This window comes from Chlorocebus sabaeus, chromosome 26, assembly GCF_047675955.1.
Source record: "Chlorocebus sabaeus isolate Y175 chromosome 26, mChlSab1.0.hap1, whole genome shotgun sequence".
Taxonomy (NCBI): domain Eukaryota; kingdom Metazoa; phylum Chordata; class Mammalia; order Primates; family Cercopithecidae; genus Chlorocebus; species Chlorocebus sabaeus.
Genome location: NC_132929.1, coordinates 46,524,265 through 46,541,915, shown reverse-complemented (window position 1 = coordinate 46,541,915; position 17,651 = coordinate 46,524,265). Strand labels below are relative to the sequence as shown.

The window sequence follows — 17,651 nt, the reverse complement described above, 5'->3', positions numbered from 1 at the left end:
TACAAAAATTAGCTGGGCATGGTCGCTTGTAGTCCCAGCTACTTGGGAGGCTAAGGCAGGAGAATTGCTTGAACCTGGGAAGCGGAGGCTGCAGTGAACTGAGATCATGCCACTGTACTCCAACCTGGGCAACAGAGTGGGACTCCATCTCAAAAAAAAAAAAAAAAAAAAAAAAAAAAATTGCAGCTTGGTGGTTCATGATGTTTATTCACTTTTGTGATACTGTTGTATTTAGCGTATGTCCTAAAAATTTCTGTACCATAATTAGAAAGAGCTAGTCACAGCCTTCAAGAATTTTAAGAGCTAGATAGAAAAAATAAATGTATATGGCATGTTAAAAGTCATAATAGAAGTCAGTATAAATTGCTGTGGGAACACAGATGTGTAGAGTGAGCCCATAAAAAGGTTGGAAGGTAGAGTCTGAACTTGGGCCAGAAAGACAAGTTCAGTGGCTTTCCAGGCAAAAGAACAGCAAATGCAGTGGTATGGAGCTGTGAAATTATACAGCTCTCTGAGGGAGCATCAGATTTGGAAACTAATTCTGGTTTTATGGTAGAGGATGGCACAGATGAGGCATAGACAAATCTTCAAATAAGAATTCTAGTGAAAATAGGGAGTAAGAGGGCCTGCAGCTTGGGGATTGTGGTAAAGGAAGGTTTTCATTCATTCTTTTTTTTTTTGAGAATAAGTCTCCCTCTTGTCGCTGAGGCTGGAGTGCAGTGGCGCAGTCTCGGCCCACTACAACCTCTGCCTCTCGGTTCAAGCGATTCTCCTGCCTCAGCCTCTGGAGTAGCTGGGATTACAGATGTCTGCCACCACGCCTGGCTAATTTTTGTGTTTTTAGTAGAAATGGGGTTTCACCATGTTGGCCAGGCTGGTCTCGAACTCCTGACCTCAAGTGATCCACCTGCCTCGGCCTCCCTAATAATTACAGGCGTGAGCCACTGCGCCCGGCCTCATTCATTTTTTTTTTTTAACCTTGAATTAAAATGTTAAATTACTTGACAAGTTTAAATCACTGTTTAGAGAGAACTGACTAGTCATGAAAGTTTCATCTTCAGAAATTATCCCATTAGTGAAGTTATAAGTTCATCCTTCTGTTTCTCCCTTCCTGTCTAGAATTAACTAATAGCCAGCAAAATTTTGATTTTATCAGCCCATCTAGATCCAAGAATAATAGATTTGAACGTTATAACTTATGTATTGTGTTTCATTGCTATCATATGGAAACTTTTACTGTCCTGTTACAGTTTTGCAGATGTTTGTCCTGCCACCTAAAGGATACAGCAAATTAGTGAAATTTCTACCCATACACGCTTATTTTTGGAAAGGAAGTCAGATTGATTTCTGTGGGGAATTTGCCTAAAAATGGATGGTTGAAATGCGCTTCCTGAAATTATAAATGGAACAATAGGATATAATACTCTTTGCCTTATTTTCCTTAATCATAATACAATTAAAAGCTTTATATAGCTTTTATATAGTTAGAAAAGATAATGTCTCTTCTGGGCTTAAAAATATAGCCCCAAAACACAAGAATAAATTGGATTGTTTGTAGTCACAAAAACAGTTTTGTCTGTTGGCTTTGTTTTATTGTCAGAAATCCTAAATATTGTTGACATTGACATATTTTGAAATGCTACAGTCTCCAAGGTGATATGCAGAAGATGAACTGATGTAGTTGAGTGACCAAAGGTTCTGGCAAAGGATCGATGAGTTGTATTTTTATTACAGACGCTCTTTGGCTTATTATAGGTTATGTCTTGGTAAACCCAGTGTAAGTTGAAAATATTGTAAGTTGAAATGCATTTAAGACACCTAAACTACCTAACATCATAACTTAGCCTAACCTTCTTTAAACATGCTCAGAACACTTACGTTAGCCTCTAATTGGACAAAATCATCAAACACAAAGCCTATTTTATAAGAAAGTATTGACTGTCTCATGAATTCAATGCCGAATACTCTATTGAAAGTGAAAACACAGAATAGTTTGGGTACTCAAAGTATGTACGGTTTCTGCTGAATGCATGTAGCTTTTGTACTGTTGTAAAGTCAAAAAATCCTAAGTCTAACCATTATAAGTTGGGGGCTCTCTGTAATTGAATGGGACCTGGCCAGGTACCCTTGAGAGAGCGCAGGTGAATGTCTCAACCAGTTAAGATAAATGACTGTCCCACAAAAGTCATACATGTTCATTGTAGAAACCAAATATAGGCTGGGCGTGGTAGCCCATGCCTGTAATCCCAGCACTTTGGGAGGCTGAGGTGGGCGGATCACTTGAGGTCAGGAGTTTAAAACTAGCCTGGGCAACATGGTGAAACCCTGTCTCCACTAAAAAGGCAAAAATTAGTGGGGCATGGTGGCACGTGCCTATAATCCCACCTACTCGGGAGGCTGAGGCAGGAGAATGGCTTGAACCTGGGAGGCAGGGGTTGCAATGAGCTGAGATCGAGCCATTGCATTCTGCACTCCAGCCTGGGCGACAGAGTGAGACTCCATCCCACCCCCCACCCCCCCCAAAAAAGAAAACCAAGTATAGTTGATGATAAGAATAGAACAAATCACCCATAATGTCATTCACTGTGCCATAAACCACTGATGCTCTTTTTAAAAATTCTGTAGAGTCTCATGCCTGTAATCCTAGCACTTAACAAGGCCAAAGTGGGAGGATCACTTGAACCTGGGGGTTTGAGACCAGCCTGGGCAACATAGTAAGACCCTGTCTCTACCCCCCCATCAAAAAAAAAAAAAAAAATAGCCATGGTGATGCACACCTGTAGTCGCAGCTGCTTAGGAGGCTGAGGCAGGGGGATCACTTGAGCCCAGAAGGTTGAGGCTATGGTGAGGTGCAGTTGTGCCACTGTAGCACCTACCTACTCCAGCCTGGATTAACAGAGCTACACCCTCTCTCAAGATAAATAAATAGATAAATATACCATGCTCTTTCTTTGTTATTCACTCTGCGTTTATTTATCTTGATTCTATAGCAATAATATATGTCTACTTTTTTTTTTTTTTTTTTTGAGATGGGGGTCTCACTCTGCCGCCCAGGCTGGAGTGCAGTGCCACAATCATGGCTCCCTGTGGCCTTGACCTCCCTGGGCTCAGGTGATCCTCCCACCTCAGCCTCCTGGCTAGCTGGGACTATAAGCACATGCTACCATGCCTGGCTAATTTTTGTATTTTTTGTAGACACCGATTTTGCCCTGTTGCCCGGGCTGGTCTTGAACTCCCGGGCTCAAGCAGTCTGGCCACGTTGGTCTCCAAAGGGCTAAGATTACAGGTGTGAGCCATCATGCCCGGCTGATATATGTATAATGTTTTGATTTATATTTTATTCTAATAAACTTTGTACTTAAAAATTATAAGTACTTTGAAATTATTTGAGCACATACAAATGTCCCAATTAGGTGTACTCAGTAAATGCTAGTGAGTTACTTAGAAAGAAACTGCTTATGAGAAATCCATGTGCCGATAGCCAAGATTTATTGAGCGTGTATTTCTCAGGCATTGGTCCAAGTGGTAGTAACTCGGTCCTCACTGCAACCCTAAGAAGTAGTACTATTGCCATCATTTCAGATGCAAGTTAAATAATTTACCTGCCCAAGACACTATAGCTAATAAGTGAAGAGTTAGGTAGCCTGGCTTTGGAACCCATGTCCTTACCATTGTGAACTGATGTTTCAAATTTAATGCTATGGGATTTATACCTTAAGCCATATATACAAAAAAATTGGAGAAGGGGTGATTAGGGAGAAAGGAGGTATTTTATGGGAAATTCCAAAACCAATTTGTGTTCCCTCCAGAGATATGTGAAATTGTTGCATTCCTTATATCCTTCCAATAATAGATGCTGTTATTTAAAACATATTTTTAAACCTGATAGAAAAAAATAGTTTGGCTTAACCCATGTTTTTGATTTCCAGGGAGTGTGAACATATTTCTGTGCTTATTGGCTGCGTTCATTTCTTGTTTTAGGAATTGTTTGTTCATTTTCTTTGACCATTTTTTTCTGCTGATGCCTTGTTCATGTTGAGCTATAAGAGCTTTATACATCCTTATTTTTGCTACTTGGCCAGCCGTCGCTTTAGAGGAATGTCTGTCTCATTATAGCTGTGCTTCTGTCACCTTCCCTTATATTTCAAACAGTTTTTGTTTTATGTATTTAATTTTGTGATAATTGATATATTAAGGTTCTTGGCTATTTTATATTCATTATAGAGTATAACTTGTAGTATAAAAGCTTCTAGTTTGTTCCATTATAACTTTTGTTTTGAATTCGACATTGTTAGATATTAATACTGTCACACTGCCCCTTCTGTCATTTTGCTTTGTATGCATATATACTTACCCAGTATATTATACTATCATCCTTAGTTTTATTTGGAGGGGGTTTTGTGTGTGTGTGTGTGTGTGTGTGTGTGTGTGTGTATTTGTGTGCGTAATCTGCAACTGTATACACTTTTGAGGAGATGACGTGTTTTTAATATTGACCATATTTATATATTGTCAAGGTTTTACATTACCTCTGTAGTAAGGTTTTCCCTTGCAGATGCACAAATCATTTTTTTTTTAATCTCATTGATTCTTGGTTAATTTTCTTCTTACCAGATTGTGACATTTTCTCTTTATTAGAGAGAGACATATACACCATGCTTTCTAAACTTTTAAAAAAGTAAGAGTGTTTAATTTTTCTTTCAACATACTGTTATTTCAGATGGTTTTCCCATTAGCAGGGTGCCTACTTTGTGCAGATGTTGAGGTACTTCGAAAATGAGTCCCATTGGGGGAGGCCTCGTGGGTGTGGTTGTGGTAAAGCCAGTACACTCTGATCTTTCCAGCCATGTACAAGAATAAGAATAGCCCACAAATACTTGCTGATTTACACCTGAGAGGTTTTTTTTTTTTTTTTTTTTGGATGGAGTTTCCCTCTCGTTGCCCCAGGCTTGAGTGCAATGGCACAATCTTGGCTCACTGCGACCTCTGCCTCCCGGGTTCAAGCGATTCTCCTGCCTCAGCCTCCCGAGTAGTTGGGATTATAGGCATGCACCACCACACCCGGCTAATTTTGTATTTTTAGTAGAGAAGTGGTTTCTCCATGTTGGTCAGGCTGGTTTTGAACTCCTGACCTCAGGTGATCCGCCCACCTTGGCCTCCCAAAGTGTTGGAATTACAGGTGTGATTCACTGCGCCTGGCCACATGAGAGGTTTTTATTTATTTTTATTTTTTTATTTTTTTTTCAGCCCAGAGGTCTTTTATTTTTTATTTTTTTAAACACCTATTATGCCATGAATTCATAGGGAATAGGTTCCAGCAGCTTAGGCTGTTTCCCATTGGTTCTCACAAAGTGTGCTTCTCTGGGTGGAGCAGCCTGGTGCTTCAGTTGAACCCAGGTACCTTTCTCTTTGGCTTCTTTCTTTTTCTGATCATTTTCCTTCACGCGTTTCAGGAAGCTGTCTCGGCTCTTAGAGTGCTTAATGTGCTCAATACGCACATTAATTCTCTTGGCAAGAATCTTGCCCTTAACTTGTTTGTTTACAACAATGCCAACAGTATGCTGGGTAACGTTGTAGACTCTCCCAGTTTTGCCATGGTAACACTTGTGGGGCATTCCTTTTTGAACAGTACCCATTCCCTTGATGTCTACAATATCACCTTTCTTATAGATTTGCATATACGTGGCCAAGGGAACAACTCCATGTTTTCTAAAAGGCCTAGAGAACATATATCGGGTGCCTCTCCTCTTTCCCTTTGTGTTCGTCATTTTGGCGAATTACTGGAAGATGGCAGTTCCGGCCGAAAGGCCATATGAGAGGTTTTTAAATGATAAATCGTTTTTAAATGATTCATCTCTTTTTTGTGACTGTTTTTTTTAAAATTAACATTTTATATTTTAAAAAAGCACTTTATGAAATATAAATAGTACTCATGGCCATGTATAAGTAGGTAAATGAGGAAAATGAAGTGTTTCTCAGTCTTAGAAAAGGCAAATTGTGGGCCAGAGAATGTCCATTCATAGCTCTTGAAACCATACCTGGAGCAGCATGAAGGTGCAGGGTAGCACATTGATGCTACAGGGTCAAACGCTGCAGCCTGCACATCTTGGGTGTGAGCCTTGCCACTCCTGGTAACCAGCTTTGTGACCTTAGGCAAGTTAATTAAATATGTTTGTTTCTTCATTTGGAAAACAGGATTAATCATTATACTCATTTCATAGAGTAGTTGTGAGCATTAAATGATACAAGGCATATTCAGGGCTTGCGTATTAATACAGTGCTTCTTATATAGGTAACTCAGTACATGTTTACATTGCTAACTGAAAAATCTCACCAGAGGTCATGCCACTGTTGTCCTTTATAACCAGATTGACACAGCAATCTTCCTAATCTTTTCCTTTCCAATTAATATAAACTCTCATAGGCTTTTATATGGCCTAGATCGTCAAAAGTGCATCGCCCTTTTCTTGAGTGAGATAAGTGATAGCTCTATAATTTTTCAATTATGAAAAAATTTATTGAGCACCTGGGCTAAGCTCTGCGGGGTAAGAAGATGAGGAAGTTAAGAAGAGGCTGATAGTTTTGTGGGGGAGCTCTATGAGCAGACAATAGAAGATAATAAGTGCTGTGATAGAGAAGTGTACAAGGTACTGATCTAGTCTGGGGCAGGAGAGTGGGGAGCCATTGAGGGTTTTTTGGTAGAATAAGCTGCTGCTGCTGGTGTCTTTTAAAAATTGAGATGAGATTGACAAAACATAAAATCAGTCATATTAAAGTGAACAATTCAGTGGCATTTAATATAACATTCACAATGTTGTATAACCACCATCTCTACGTACTTCCAGAACATTTTCATCACTCCAGAAGAAAATTCTGTACCCATTAAGCAACTGCTTTCCATCTACTCTTCTCTAGCTCCTGGCAGACACCAATCTGCAGGGTGACCTTTTTTTTTTTTTTTGAGACAGGGTCTTGCCCTGTCACTCAGACTAGAGTGCAGTGGCACAGCCTTGGCTCACTGCAGCAAGTGAGTAGCTGGGACTACAGGCATGCGCCACCATGGCTGACTAATTTTGTTTATTTTTTTGTAGAGACAGGGGTCTCACTGTGTTCCCCAGACTTGAGGGCTCAAGCGATCCTCCCACCTCAGCCTCTTGAAGTGTTGGGATTATAGGAGTGAGCCACCGCACCTGGCCAGGGTGAGCTTCTTGAGATTTGAAAGAAATGGGTAGGAGTGATCTAGGAAAGGTTAAAATTTCTTTCAGAGGGAACAACAAGAGCAAAGGCATAGAGAAGAGGAAATATCACGGAGCTGGGTGAGGGGGAAATTGGATACTAGAAAAATAGCAAGGGAGGATCCTAGAACAATAGCAAGGAGACTGGGTGGGAAATAGGAAGTAGAGGAGATTTGGGGGGTAGATCTTGGAATGGCTTTAAAAATGGCCATTTTCAAGAGTTGTTGGAACTTTTTCCTGTGGTTCCAGAAGTGGGAAATTCCAAAATCAAACGTGTTTTAGATGGATTACTGTGGTAGCTCTGTTCAGGATGGATTTGAGTGGGGTCTAGCCTGGAGACAGGTGGATCAGTTATGAAGTGGCTGAAATAGTATAGGCAAGAATTAGTGAGGGCCTGCATCATTACAATGCTGGAAGGGATGGAGAGGAGGGCCCAAGTTGGAGAAACGTAGGCCACCTGAAACCCTGAAGAAGTTGTGACTTACCAAAGTCACACAGTCAACAGACACGTGGTCAGAAACCCTGCCTGCTAGCCCCTTGTGATTTCCAAGTGTCCTGGGTTTGATGCACCGTACAGTCCCTGATTGAATGGTAATTATGCTGTAAGAGGGAGAGAGAGAGAGCACTGTCTACGTCTTCCTGTATGTTAGCAATTTAGTGGGTTTTTTTCTGAAGTGCACATATTTATATTCAGTTCAGGTGAATAGCTCAATGTTCTGATGATGTTTGAAAAATAACCTTGAAAGTTTAACTTACTGTGCTAATAATCTTTATAAGCACAGTTTTTTAGCAGATAGCTAATTTGTTTTCTCCAACTTTTTGTTATGAAAAAATTGAACCATACATAACATTTGAAAGAATAGCACAATGAACTAGGATCTGCCTGCGCTCTACTTAGATCCGAAAGTTAACATCATTTTGGTGCATTCTCTCCATCTATATATATATATATATATATATATATATATATAGTAAAAGCATAATAAATGCACACTCATATCTTTCACTGAACCATTTGGAAGTAAGTTGTAGAATGACATTTTACCATTAAATACTATAGCAGGTATCTACAATATAACAGGGATATTTGAAACTAACTTTTAAAGGTGAGGAAACTTAAGGGTAATATGACTTGTGAAGATGAAGCAGAGCTGGAAGAAATAAATGTTTTTTTTTTTTTTACAAACTTCATTAATATTAATGTATTATCTTGATTTTTTTGTCACATCGATGAAATACTGGTGCTATTAATAATTGGAATATTCTTTTAAATATCTCACTTATAAACACTTAAATATCAGTACATTTATTTAGAAAGGAAACTGTATGCAGGACAGTGTATGAAATGGTAACCTAGTGTTCCTCTGAGCTACAGAGAGTATTTGTATGATGAGTATCTCTAGGGAATGAACAGGGAAAGGGAGGTAGGGGCAGGTGGGAAGAGAATGTTGGTGTCCAGGCATGTGACTGCAGGTTGTATGCAAGGACCTGCTCTCTATTTGTCCTGTCATTAGGGTGAGCCAAGGACCGGAGCTTTGGAGCCGGCTTCTGTTGGGCTTTTATTCCTTTTTAATTTCTAACTTCATGCCCCAGGCTTCACTGCTGCATCTGTCCCTGCTGCAGACTGATGCAGAACGATCTGGAACCATAGGAGGAACTGCCAGAAGACTGTGTCACCCACATTTGTCCTTGTGCCAGGAGGAGGGTTACGTGCATAGTGGTGTATAGACTACACTTAGAGAGATGCTCAATTTCTGGATTCTGCTACTAAGTAAATACTTTCCTGTTTGTGGGTTGAATTTTTTTGACTTTTCTTTACAGCTAAGAATTGAAATTTGTTGAAGTTCTTAATTAAATAGTAAACCATTTAAATTACCTGCATTTTCTTCTGTCACTCTTGAGGACTATTATCCAGCCCCCTTGCACACTGCCCCCCCTTGGGTCCCGTGTCAGCCTAGCTTGGTGTAGGTGTATACATACGGTAGTATGCCAGGCACTAGGTTGCATAAAAAATGTAAACAAAAAATTCAGCATATATTCGTGAATATTTGAGAATTTATATGAATTAGAGAATTCATTTTCTCTGAACTGAATCACCTGGACTTGTATTTGAGAATATATTATTTCATTCAGATTTTTAAGATAAAATTAGTGTTTCTCTGGGACATAAATTATTCTATTTTATTTTTTTCTGTATAAATAAAAAGAAATTTGATGCAATTTAAAAAATGTCTTCTTTGATTTTAGTGTCAATACTATTTAAGTAGAGATATTCAATGGACAGAAAGATCAAGGATGAGAGGATGTCAGAAAATTTTGGTTTAAGTCCAGGCACTGCTACTGAAAAACTCTGGTCAAAGAACTTTATCTCAGTAAGTTTCAATTATTTCTCTTGTAAGATGGGGCTAATACCACTTGCTTTTCTACCCTACCAGAGATTTTAGCGAAATATTTCTAAAGCTTTAGAACAATATAAATGGAAATGTACCCCATCTTGAGAAAAAGTAGCCAGGTGTAGTTGTGCACACTTATAGTCCCCGCTACTTGGGAGGCTGAGGCAGGAGGATCCCTTGAGTTTAGGAGGTTGAGGCTGAAGCGAACCATGGTCATGACAGTGTATTCCAGCCTGGGCAATAGAGCAAGACCTTGTCTCCCGAAAATAACCCCTAAAAGGGAGACTGAGGCAGGGGAATTGCTTGAACCCGGGAGGCAGAGGTTGTAGTGAGCTGAGATCACACCACTGCACTCCAGCCTGGCAACAGAGCAAGACTCAGTCTCAAATAAATAAATAAATAAATAAATAAATAAATAAATAAAACAAAAAACAAAAACAAACCCCCCCCAAAACAAACACCATTCGTTTTTGCACAAAGTAGTTTTGAGTTGAATACCTGAATACAGCAGAAGTGAGATGGAACAGTGTTTGTAAAGGTGACAAAATACATTTTTAAAAACATTATACTTTAAGTTCTGGGATACATGTGCAGAACGTGCAGGTTTGTTACGTAGGTATACATGTGCTATGGTAGTTTGCTGCACACATCAACCCATCATCTACATTAAGTGTTTCTCCTAATGCTATCCCCTTGCCCCCCACCCCCTGATTTAGGCCCCAGTGTGTGATGTTCCCCTCCCTGTGCCCATATGTTCTTATTCTTCAACTCCTACTTATGAGTGAGAACATGGGTGTTTGGTTTTCTGTTCTTGTGTTAATTTGCTGAGATTGATGGTTTCTAGCTTCATCCATGTCCCTGTGAAGGACATGAACTCATTCTTTTTTTATGGCTGCATGGTATCCCATGGTGAATATGTGCCACATTTTCTTTATCCAGCCTAAAATTGACGGGCATTTGTGTTGGTTCCAAGTCTTTGCTATTGTGAACAGTGCTGCAGTAAACATACGTGTGCATGTGTCTTTATAGTAGAATGATTTATAATCCTTTGGGTATATACCCAGTAATGGGATTGCTGGGTCAAATGGTATTTGTAGTTCTAGATCCTTGAGGAATCCCCACACTGTCTTCCACAATGGTTGAACTAATTTACACTCCCACCAACAGTGTAAAAGCATTCCTATTTCTCCACATCCTCTCCAGCATCTCTTTCCTGACTTTTTAATGATTGCCATTCTAACTGGCATGAGATAGTATCTCATTGTGGTTTTGATATGCATTTCTCTAATGACCAGTGATGATGAGCTTTTTTTTCATGTTTGTTGGCTGCATAAATGTCATCTTTTGAGAAGTGTCTATTCATATCCTTCGCACACTTTTTGATGGGTTTGTTTGTTTTTTTCTTATAAATTTGTTTAAGTTCTTTGTAGATTCTGGATATTAGACCTTAGCCCTTTGTCAGATGGATAGATTGCAAAAATTTTCTCCCATTCTGTAGGTTGCCTGTTCACTCTGATGATAGTTTCTTTTGCCGTGTAGAAGCTCTTTAGTTTAATTAGATCCCATTTGTCAATTTTGGCTTTTGTTGCCATTGCTTTTGGTGTTTTAGTCATGAAGTCTTTGCCCATGCTTATGTCTTGAATGGTATTGCCTAGATTCTCTTGTAGGGTTTTTATGGCTTTAGGTCTTACGTTTAAATCTTTTATCCATCTTGATTTAGTTTTTGTATAAGGTATAAGGAAGGGGTCCAGTTTCAGTTTTCTGCATATGGTTAGCCATTTTTCCTAACACCATTTATTGAATAGGGAATACTTTCCCCATCACCTGTTTTTGTCAGGTTTGTCGAAGATCAGATGGTTGTAGATGTGTGGTGTTATTTCTTAGGCCTCTGTTCTGTTCCATTGGTCTATGTATCTGTTTTGGTACGAGTACTGTGCTGTTTTGGTTACTGTAGTTTGAAGTCAGGTAGCATGATGCCTCCAGCTTTGTTCTTTTTGCTTAGGATTGTCTTGGGAATACAGGCTCTTTTTTGGTTCCATATGAAATTTAAAGTAGTTTTTTCTAATTCTATGAAGAAAGTCAATGGTAGCTTGATGGGATTAGCATTGAATCTATAAATTACTTTGGACAGTATGGCCATTTTCACAAAATTGATTCTTCCTATCCACGAGCATGGAATGTTTTTCCATTTGTTTGTGTCCTCTCTCTCTCTCTCTCTTTTTTTTTTCTTTTTTCTTTTTTGAGACAGAGTCTTGCTGCCCAGGCTGGAGTGCAGTGGCATGATCTTGGCTTACTGCAGACTCCACCTCCCAGGTTCATGCCACTCTCCTGTAGCTGGGACTACAGGCGCCCGCCACCACAACCTGCTAATTTTTTGTATTTTTTTTTTTAGTAGAGAAGGGGTTTCACTGTGTTAGCCAGGATGGTCTTGATCTCCTGACCTTATGATCCGCCTGCCTCGGTGTCCCAAAGTGCTGGGATTACAGGTGTGAGCCACTGCGCCTGGCTTGTTTCTGTTTCTGTCCTCTCTTATTTCCTTCAGCAGTGGTTTGTAGTTCTCCTTGAAGAGGTCCTTCACATCTCTTGTAAGTTGTATTCCTAGGTCAAAATACATGTTTTTTCCCCAGTAAATTTCTATTATAGAGTAGAGCAATGAATGAGAACCCTAGACTGAGTGTTTTGTAAGCTATGGAACACATTACACTTGTGTATTTGATGAGGAGTTGGAGCTATGGTTAGTATTCTCTGTATGACTGTTATGAAGTTCTCATTCCATGGTATCACTCATAGCTACCAAAGTGTTCTTTCTGCTTGTTAATACCAGTAGGCAGAATCCTGACTAATTTTGCTGAGAACAAGTCTTGGGAATTCTGTTGAGGACGTTGTATCTACTTGTATATTTGCCATTATATAAGTTGTAATTACTTTGAAACTAAAAATTTCAGCAAAATTCAATTCTACTAATATTTGTTAAGACGGTTTTTTGGGCCGGGCGCGGTAGCTCACGCCTGTAATCCCAGCACTTTGGGAGGCCGAGGCGGGCGGATCACGAGGTCAGGAAATCGAGACCATCCTGGCTAACGCGGTGAAACCCCGTCTCTACTAAAAATACAAAAAATTAGCCGGGTGTGGTGGCGGGCGCCTGTAGTCCCAGCTACTCGGAGGCTGAGGCAGGAGAATGGCGTGAACCCGGGAGGCGGAGCTTGCAGTGAGCTGAGATCGCGCCACTGCACTCCAGCCTGGGTGACAAAGCGAGACTCCGTCTCAAAAAAAAAAGAGACTCCGTCTCAAAAAAAAAAAAAAAAAAAAAAAAAAAAAAGACTGTTTTTTGGCCTTAACACTGCCTGCCCCCGTTTTCTTCTGTCACCCCTGAGGACCATTATCCCGCCCCCTTGCAGACTGTCTTACCTTTGATCCAATGTCAGCCTTGCTTGATATAGGTAGCTTTTATTCCATTAATAGCTGAAATTCAGAAATAGTTCTCTTCTCTGGCTAGGGAGGTGAAGTTTCTGAAGGCTAGCAAATTTATAGTCTATTATCTTACACCTTTACTCAACAGATATTTATGTGTCATCAGGTATACGTGAGGTACTTTTTTCTCTCCCTCCTTCCTGCTAGATTTGTGTGGTAGGGATGGGGACTGTCTTATACCAAAGGCAGTCAGCTGAATCCCTGTATGTTAAGAGACCCAACAGCCTAAGGTTTGTATCCTTAGTCCTAGTTTTTCTTAATGAACCTTGGGTGGAATAGTCTGTTTATGACCTAATTTTTCATTTCTCCTGTTTACCTTTTCTAATCTTTCTACTTAGAATGAAACTGGAGTTTTGTAGTGTGGAAATTGCCACTGGTTCAGAATCTTTTGCTTTTGGCTTTCCCAGGCATTACGATTTGGCACTTTTATTTTCACTTTCATACTGTATTCTTCCCTAGATGTTCAGCCTCTTATTGGGACTAGAAATTGGCCCCCCCCAAAATGACAATTTCGTTAAAACATATCCTTTTTATTTTAAACTAGGAAAGGAAAATCTTCAGCACCCTTTTTGATTTAACTAACTTTGAAATTTGCATACTTGTATTTCCTTTCCAATTAAAAAAATAGCTTTGCATGTTAGATTTTTAGAATTTTGGGACTGGAAGGGACCTTAAAGTTTTCTAGTCCGGTGGCTAGATGCCCTTTAAGCTTTTTGACTACAATGCGCAGTGAAAAATACACATCTAGAGATGTGGTAAGCAGAATTTTAAAAATGGCCTTAATTTCCCACCTGAATCCCCAGGACTTTGAATATAATAAGGAAATGTGCCCATGATTATGTTATGTTTCATGGAAAATGACATCTTGCAGATGTAATTAAGTTACTAATCACTTGACTTTAGTTAAAAAGGAGACCTAGGTGTGCCTATTCTAATTACATGAGCCCTTTTGAAAACAGAAATTTTCTCTGGCTCAAAGCAGAACTGCAGGTCACAGCAATTTGAAAGATGAGAAGGACTTTTCCTGTTGCTGGCTTGAAGATGGACAGGGCCATGTGAGAAGAAATGTGAGTGGTCTTGAGCTAAGAGAGGCTTGTGGCTAACAACCCATCAGAAACTGGGACCTTAGTCCTATGGCTTCAGGGAACTGAATTCTGCCAACAACCAAATGAGCCTGGAAGCAGAGTCTTTTTCCAGACAAGAGCCCAGCCTGGCTGGCACCTTGATTTTGGCCTTGAGAGATCAGACCCCAAGCAGAGAACCTAGTCAACTCCACTTGAACTTCTGACCTACAGAACTGTAAAATTTTAAATAAATGTTGTTTTTAAGCCTCTAAGTTGGCAGTGGTTTGTTACATGGCAATAGAAAATTGATATGCAAGGCATTTGGCAACCATGTGAATACTATGGAAGAAATGGAAATCTCATGAGTGAAAAAAACAAAATAAAAATTATAGGTACAACCTGATAATAGTCATATGAAACATTCACATGGGAAAAGACCGGCAGGGGATATACAAAGATCATAGTTATGGAGGTATGGTAGAATTATGAAATGTTTTTTATTTTTCATTTTTTGGTTATGATATTCCTTTTTATAATTAAAACATATTAATGCAACTTATAATAAACATTTATATAAAATGAAGAACTTAATTTTATTTGGGAATTTATTACTGGGAACATGCAAATTCATATACCCAAAAAGACTCTTGCTGTCAAGTGTTAGATGTGAAAAACTTGTGTGTTTTCCGTAATTTTGTGTAATTACTAAATATGTCAGTAAGATAATCGTTTTTTTTTTTTTTTCCTGAGATGGAGTCTCGCTCTGTTACCCAGGCTGGAGTGCAGTGGTGTGATCTTTACTCACTGCAAGCTCCACCTCCCAGGTTCAGGCCATTCTCCTGCCTCAGCCTCCCGAGTAGCTGGGACTACAGGCGCCAGTCACCACGCCCAGCTAATTTTTTGTATTTTTGGTAGAGACGGGGTTTCACCATGTTAACCAGGATGGTCTCCATCTCCTGACCTCATGATCCGTCCGCCTTGGCCTCCCAAAGTGGTGGAATTACAGGCATGAGCCACCACACCCGGCTGATAATTGGTATTTAAAAACCTGTAGGTAATAAACTAAAAATCCTACATTCCTTGACACTCACCAATTGACTGGTTTGCTGAGCAAATAGCTTTTGAAAATAGATTATGTGTGGAGGCAGTAGAAGTGGCAGTTGGAAAGATGGATTTCAAGTTGCTTATGTTATGTATGGCCTTTAAAATGAAGATGTGAAAGGATTTGTGCATATTACTACTTATAGCCATGTTAAGTAATTTAGCCTTAATGAAAGAACTGTATTGCAGGGAGTCCTGTAAGTTGGGCTTTATTAATCAGAACTTTTTTTGTATGCACATTGAGAAAATAGAACAGCAAGTTTTCTAATTGCTCATATCTAATTACATTCCTGCTGTTGAACTGTTTTGACATCCTGGAAAAGGGTGAGTCACAAAAGAGGAAGGAACTACACTTATGATCCATTGTAAATGCTTTTGGGTGTGGTGGTGTGTTTGTGTGTATCCTAGGACAAATTATCTCATTTAATGCATGGAGGCTATCAGGTAGGTTTTTGTTGTTGGTTCTAACCTGTAAGGTGGAATTTCTTGTGGTTACTCCTAACTGCTAGTATTGAAGATACTCCTGAAAGAGGACCAAAAGTAGTGAAGGAATACTCTTGCATTGTGAGGATGAAACCCTATTCTGTAGTCATTTTTGCATGAACTGACTTATTAAAACTAACGTTCTAATCACATACTGTTGCTTTTCATTGTTCATGGGTAATAACATTGGTTCAGTTAAATAGCAGTAATTAGAAAAAAAATGACTAAAATAACATTTTCATTGAAATTGTGAATACACATGCTTAAATTAGAAACTACTTTTAAACACAAAGCCAATTTTATAAAGGACAGAGTTTTGGAAACTTCCCGGAATGCTCCTCTTTTCCACCTTCATAATTTCAAAACTTTGGCAAGTATCTTAATTGTATGCTTGGGACACAGAGATAGTGAGGAGTAAGATGTGAGTGCTGAGGCTTAGCACAGGACAGACCTTGGGCAGCCTGCTGTGTTATTTGCCTGCTGTTAAGTGCAGTTCCTGCTGGACTGGACATGAAATGAGAACAGCAGGCTCTTGCCTCACATTTTGGCTTATTGCTTGGCCTTGACAGTGAGTCCCTCCTTACATATTTTGCACCATAGGCACTTTACTGCCCTCTTCCTACTCTCAGCCCAGGCCCCCCCAACCCCTTTTTTTTGTTTTTGAGCCTGCCGCCCAGGCTGGAGTGCAGTGGCGTGATCTTTGCTTACTGCAACCTCTGCCTCCCGGGTTCAAGCGATTCTCCTGCCTCAGCCTCCTGAGTAGCTGAGACTACAAGCGCCCACCACCACGTCCGGCTAATTTTTGCATTTCTGGTAGAAATTATTGACCAGGTGGTCTCTAACTCCTGACCTTGTGATCTGCCCACCTGGGCCTCCTAAAGTGCTGGGATTACAGTTGTGAGCCACCACGCCCGACCAGCCCAGCTCATTTGTGTATTACTGCGTTAGCAAGTTACCCCATTTTATTTTCTCTAAGGGAGAAACTATTATTTTTGCCCTAAAACTCCATAACGAAGGGCTTTTTTTTTTTTTTGAGACAGGGTCTTGCTTTGTCACCCAGGCTGGAGTGCAGTGGCAGGAAACTGGCTCACTGTAGCCTTGACCTCCTGGGCTCAAACAATCCTTCTGCCTCATTTTCCCGTGTAGGTGCGACCACGGGTGCATACCACCATCCCCAGCTAATTTTTTGATTGATCGATTGATTTTTTTTTTTTTTTTTTTAAATAGAGACAAGGCCTCATTTTGTTGCCCAGGCTGGTCTCAAATTCCTGGGCGCAAGTGATCGTCCCACCTTGGCCTCCCAAAGTTCTGGGATTACAGACGTGAGCCACTGTACCTGGCTCAAAAGAAAGTTTTTAAATTGGTTCTTGTGTATATGACTTTACTTGGCCAGTGCTATCACAGATTTGCACATGAATGTTAGAGAATATTTAGTTTATAATATTTACAAATTACAAGATTACAACATCCAATATTATAAGATTCACAGTATTATGTATTTAAAGTAGTTTGATTTATATATAGAGTTTCAGGAACATAAGTATTGTGGAAACAATTTAGATTAACAAATATTTCTTGGTTGCTTTTTACGGTAGGTTTTCCAATTTTTTTTGACTTAGAAAAGTTCTCTAAGGTGTATTTTGATTTGTTGTACTTATTAAAAAATTAATACTTTCTACTGCTGTTGTTTTTTACAGCAGTTTTCTGTGCTGTATTTTACATCTGTTGTTGATGATAAGAATGAGAAGTGGAATTGGAAGGCAAATTGCCGGTGTCATGCATGAACTGGGAAAAGAAGGGTTGGAGATGAGATAGAGTTGTAAGACAGAATTTTATATTTGGCAATTGGAGAGAAACAATTTTGTTTATTGCAATCTGGGGCTTTTATACACACATCAAATTCT

At 39.6% G+C, this 17,651-nt stretch overlaps 2 protein-coding genes across 3 annotated transcripts in view; one reads left to right on the top strand and one right to left on the bottom strand.

The window, feature by feature from the left end:
- Positions 1–17,651, top strand: part of UACA (uveal autoantigen with coiled-coil domains and ankyrin repeats) — a 99,639-nt gene that overhangs the window by 7,200 nt on the left and 74,788 nt on the right. Inside the window, exon 1 of one of the 2 annotated variants that reach the window (XM_038010103.2) lies at positions 9,497–9,607. The exons of the other annotated variant lie outside the window; for it this stretch is intronic. Within the exon in view, the coding sequence (XP_037866031.2) occupies positions 9,512–9,607 (96 nt within the window). The 5' untranslated portion in view covers positions 9,497–9,511. Of the gene's footprint in view, positions 1–9,496; positions 9,608–17,651 lie in introns of those variants that run through there. 2 annotated transcript variants of the gene reach the window in all.
- Positions 5,271–5,814, bottom strand: LOC119628073 (large ribosomal subunit protein eL21-like). Its single transcript, XM_073011954.1, has one exon. It carries the CDS (start codon positions 5,766–5,768, stop codon positions 5,286–5,288), a length of 483 nt encoding a protein of 160 aa, XP_072868055.1. The 5' UTR covers positions 5,769–5,814; the 3' UTR covers positions 5,271–5,285.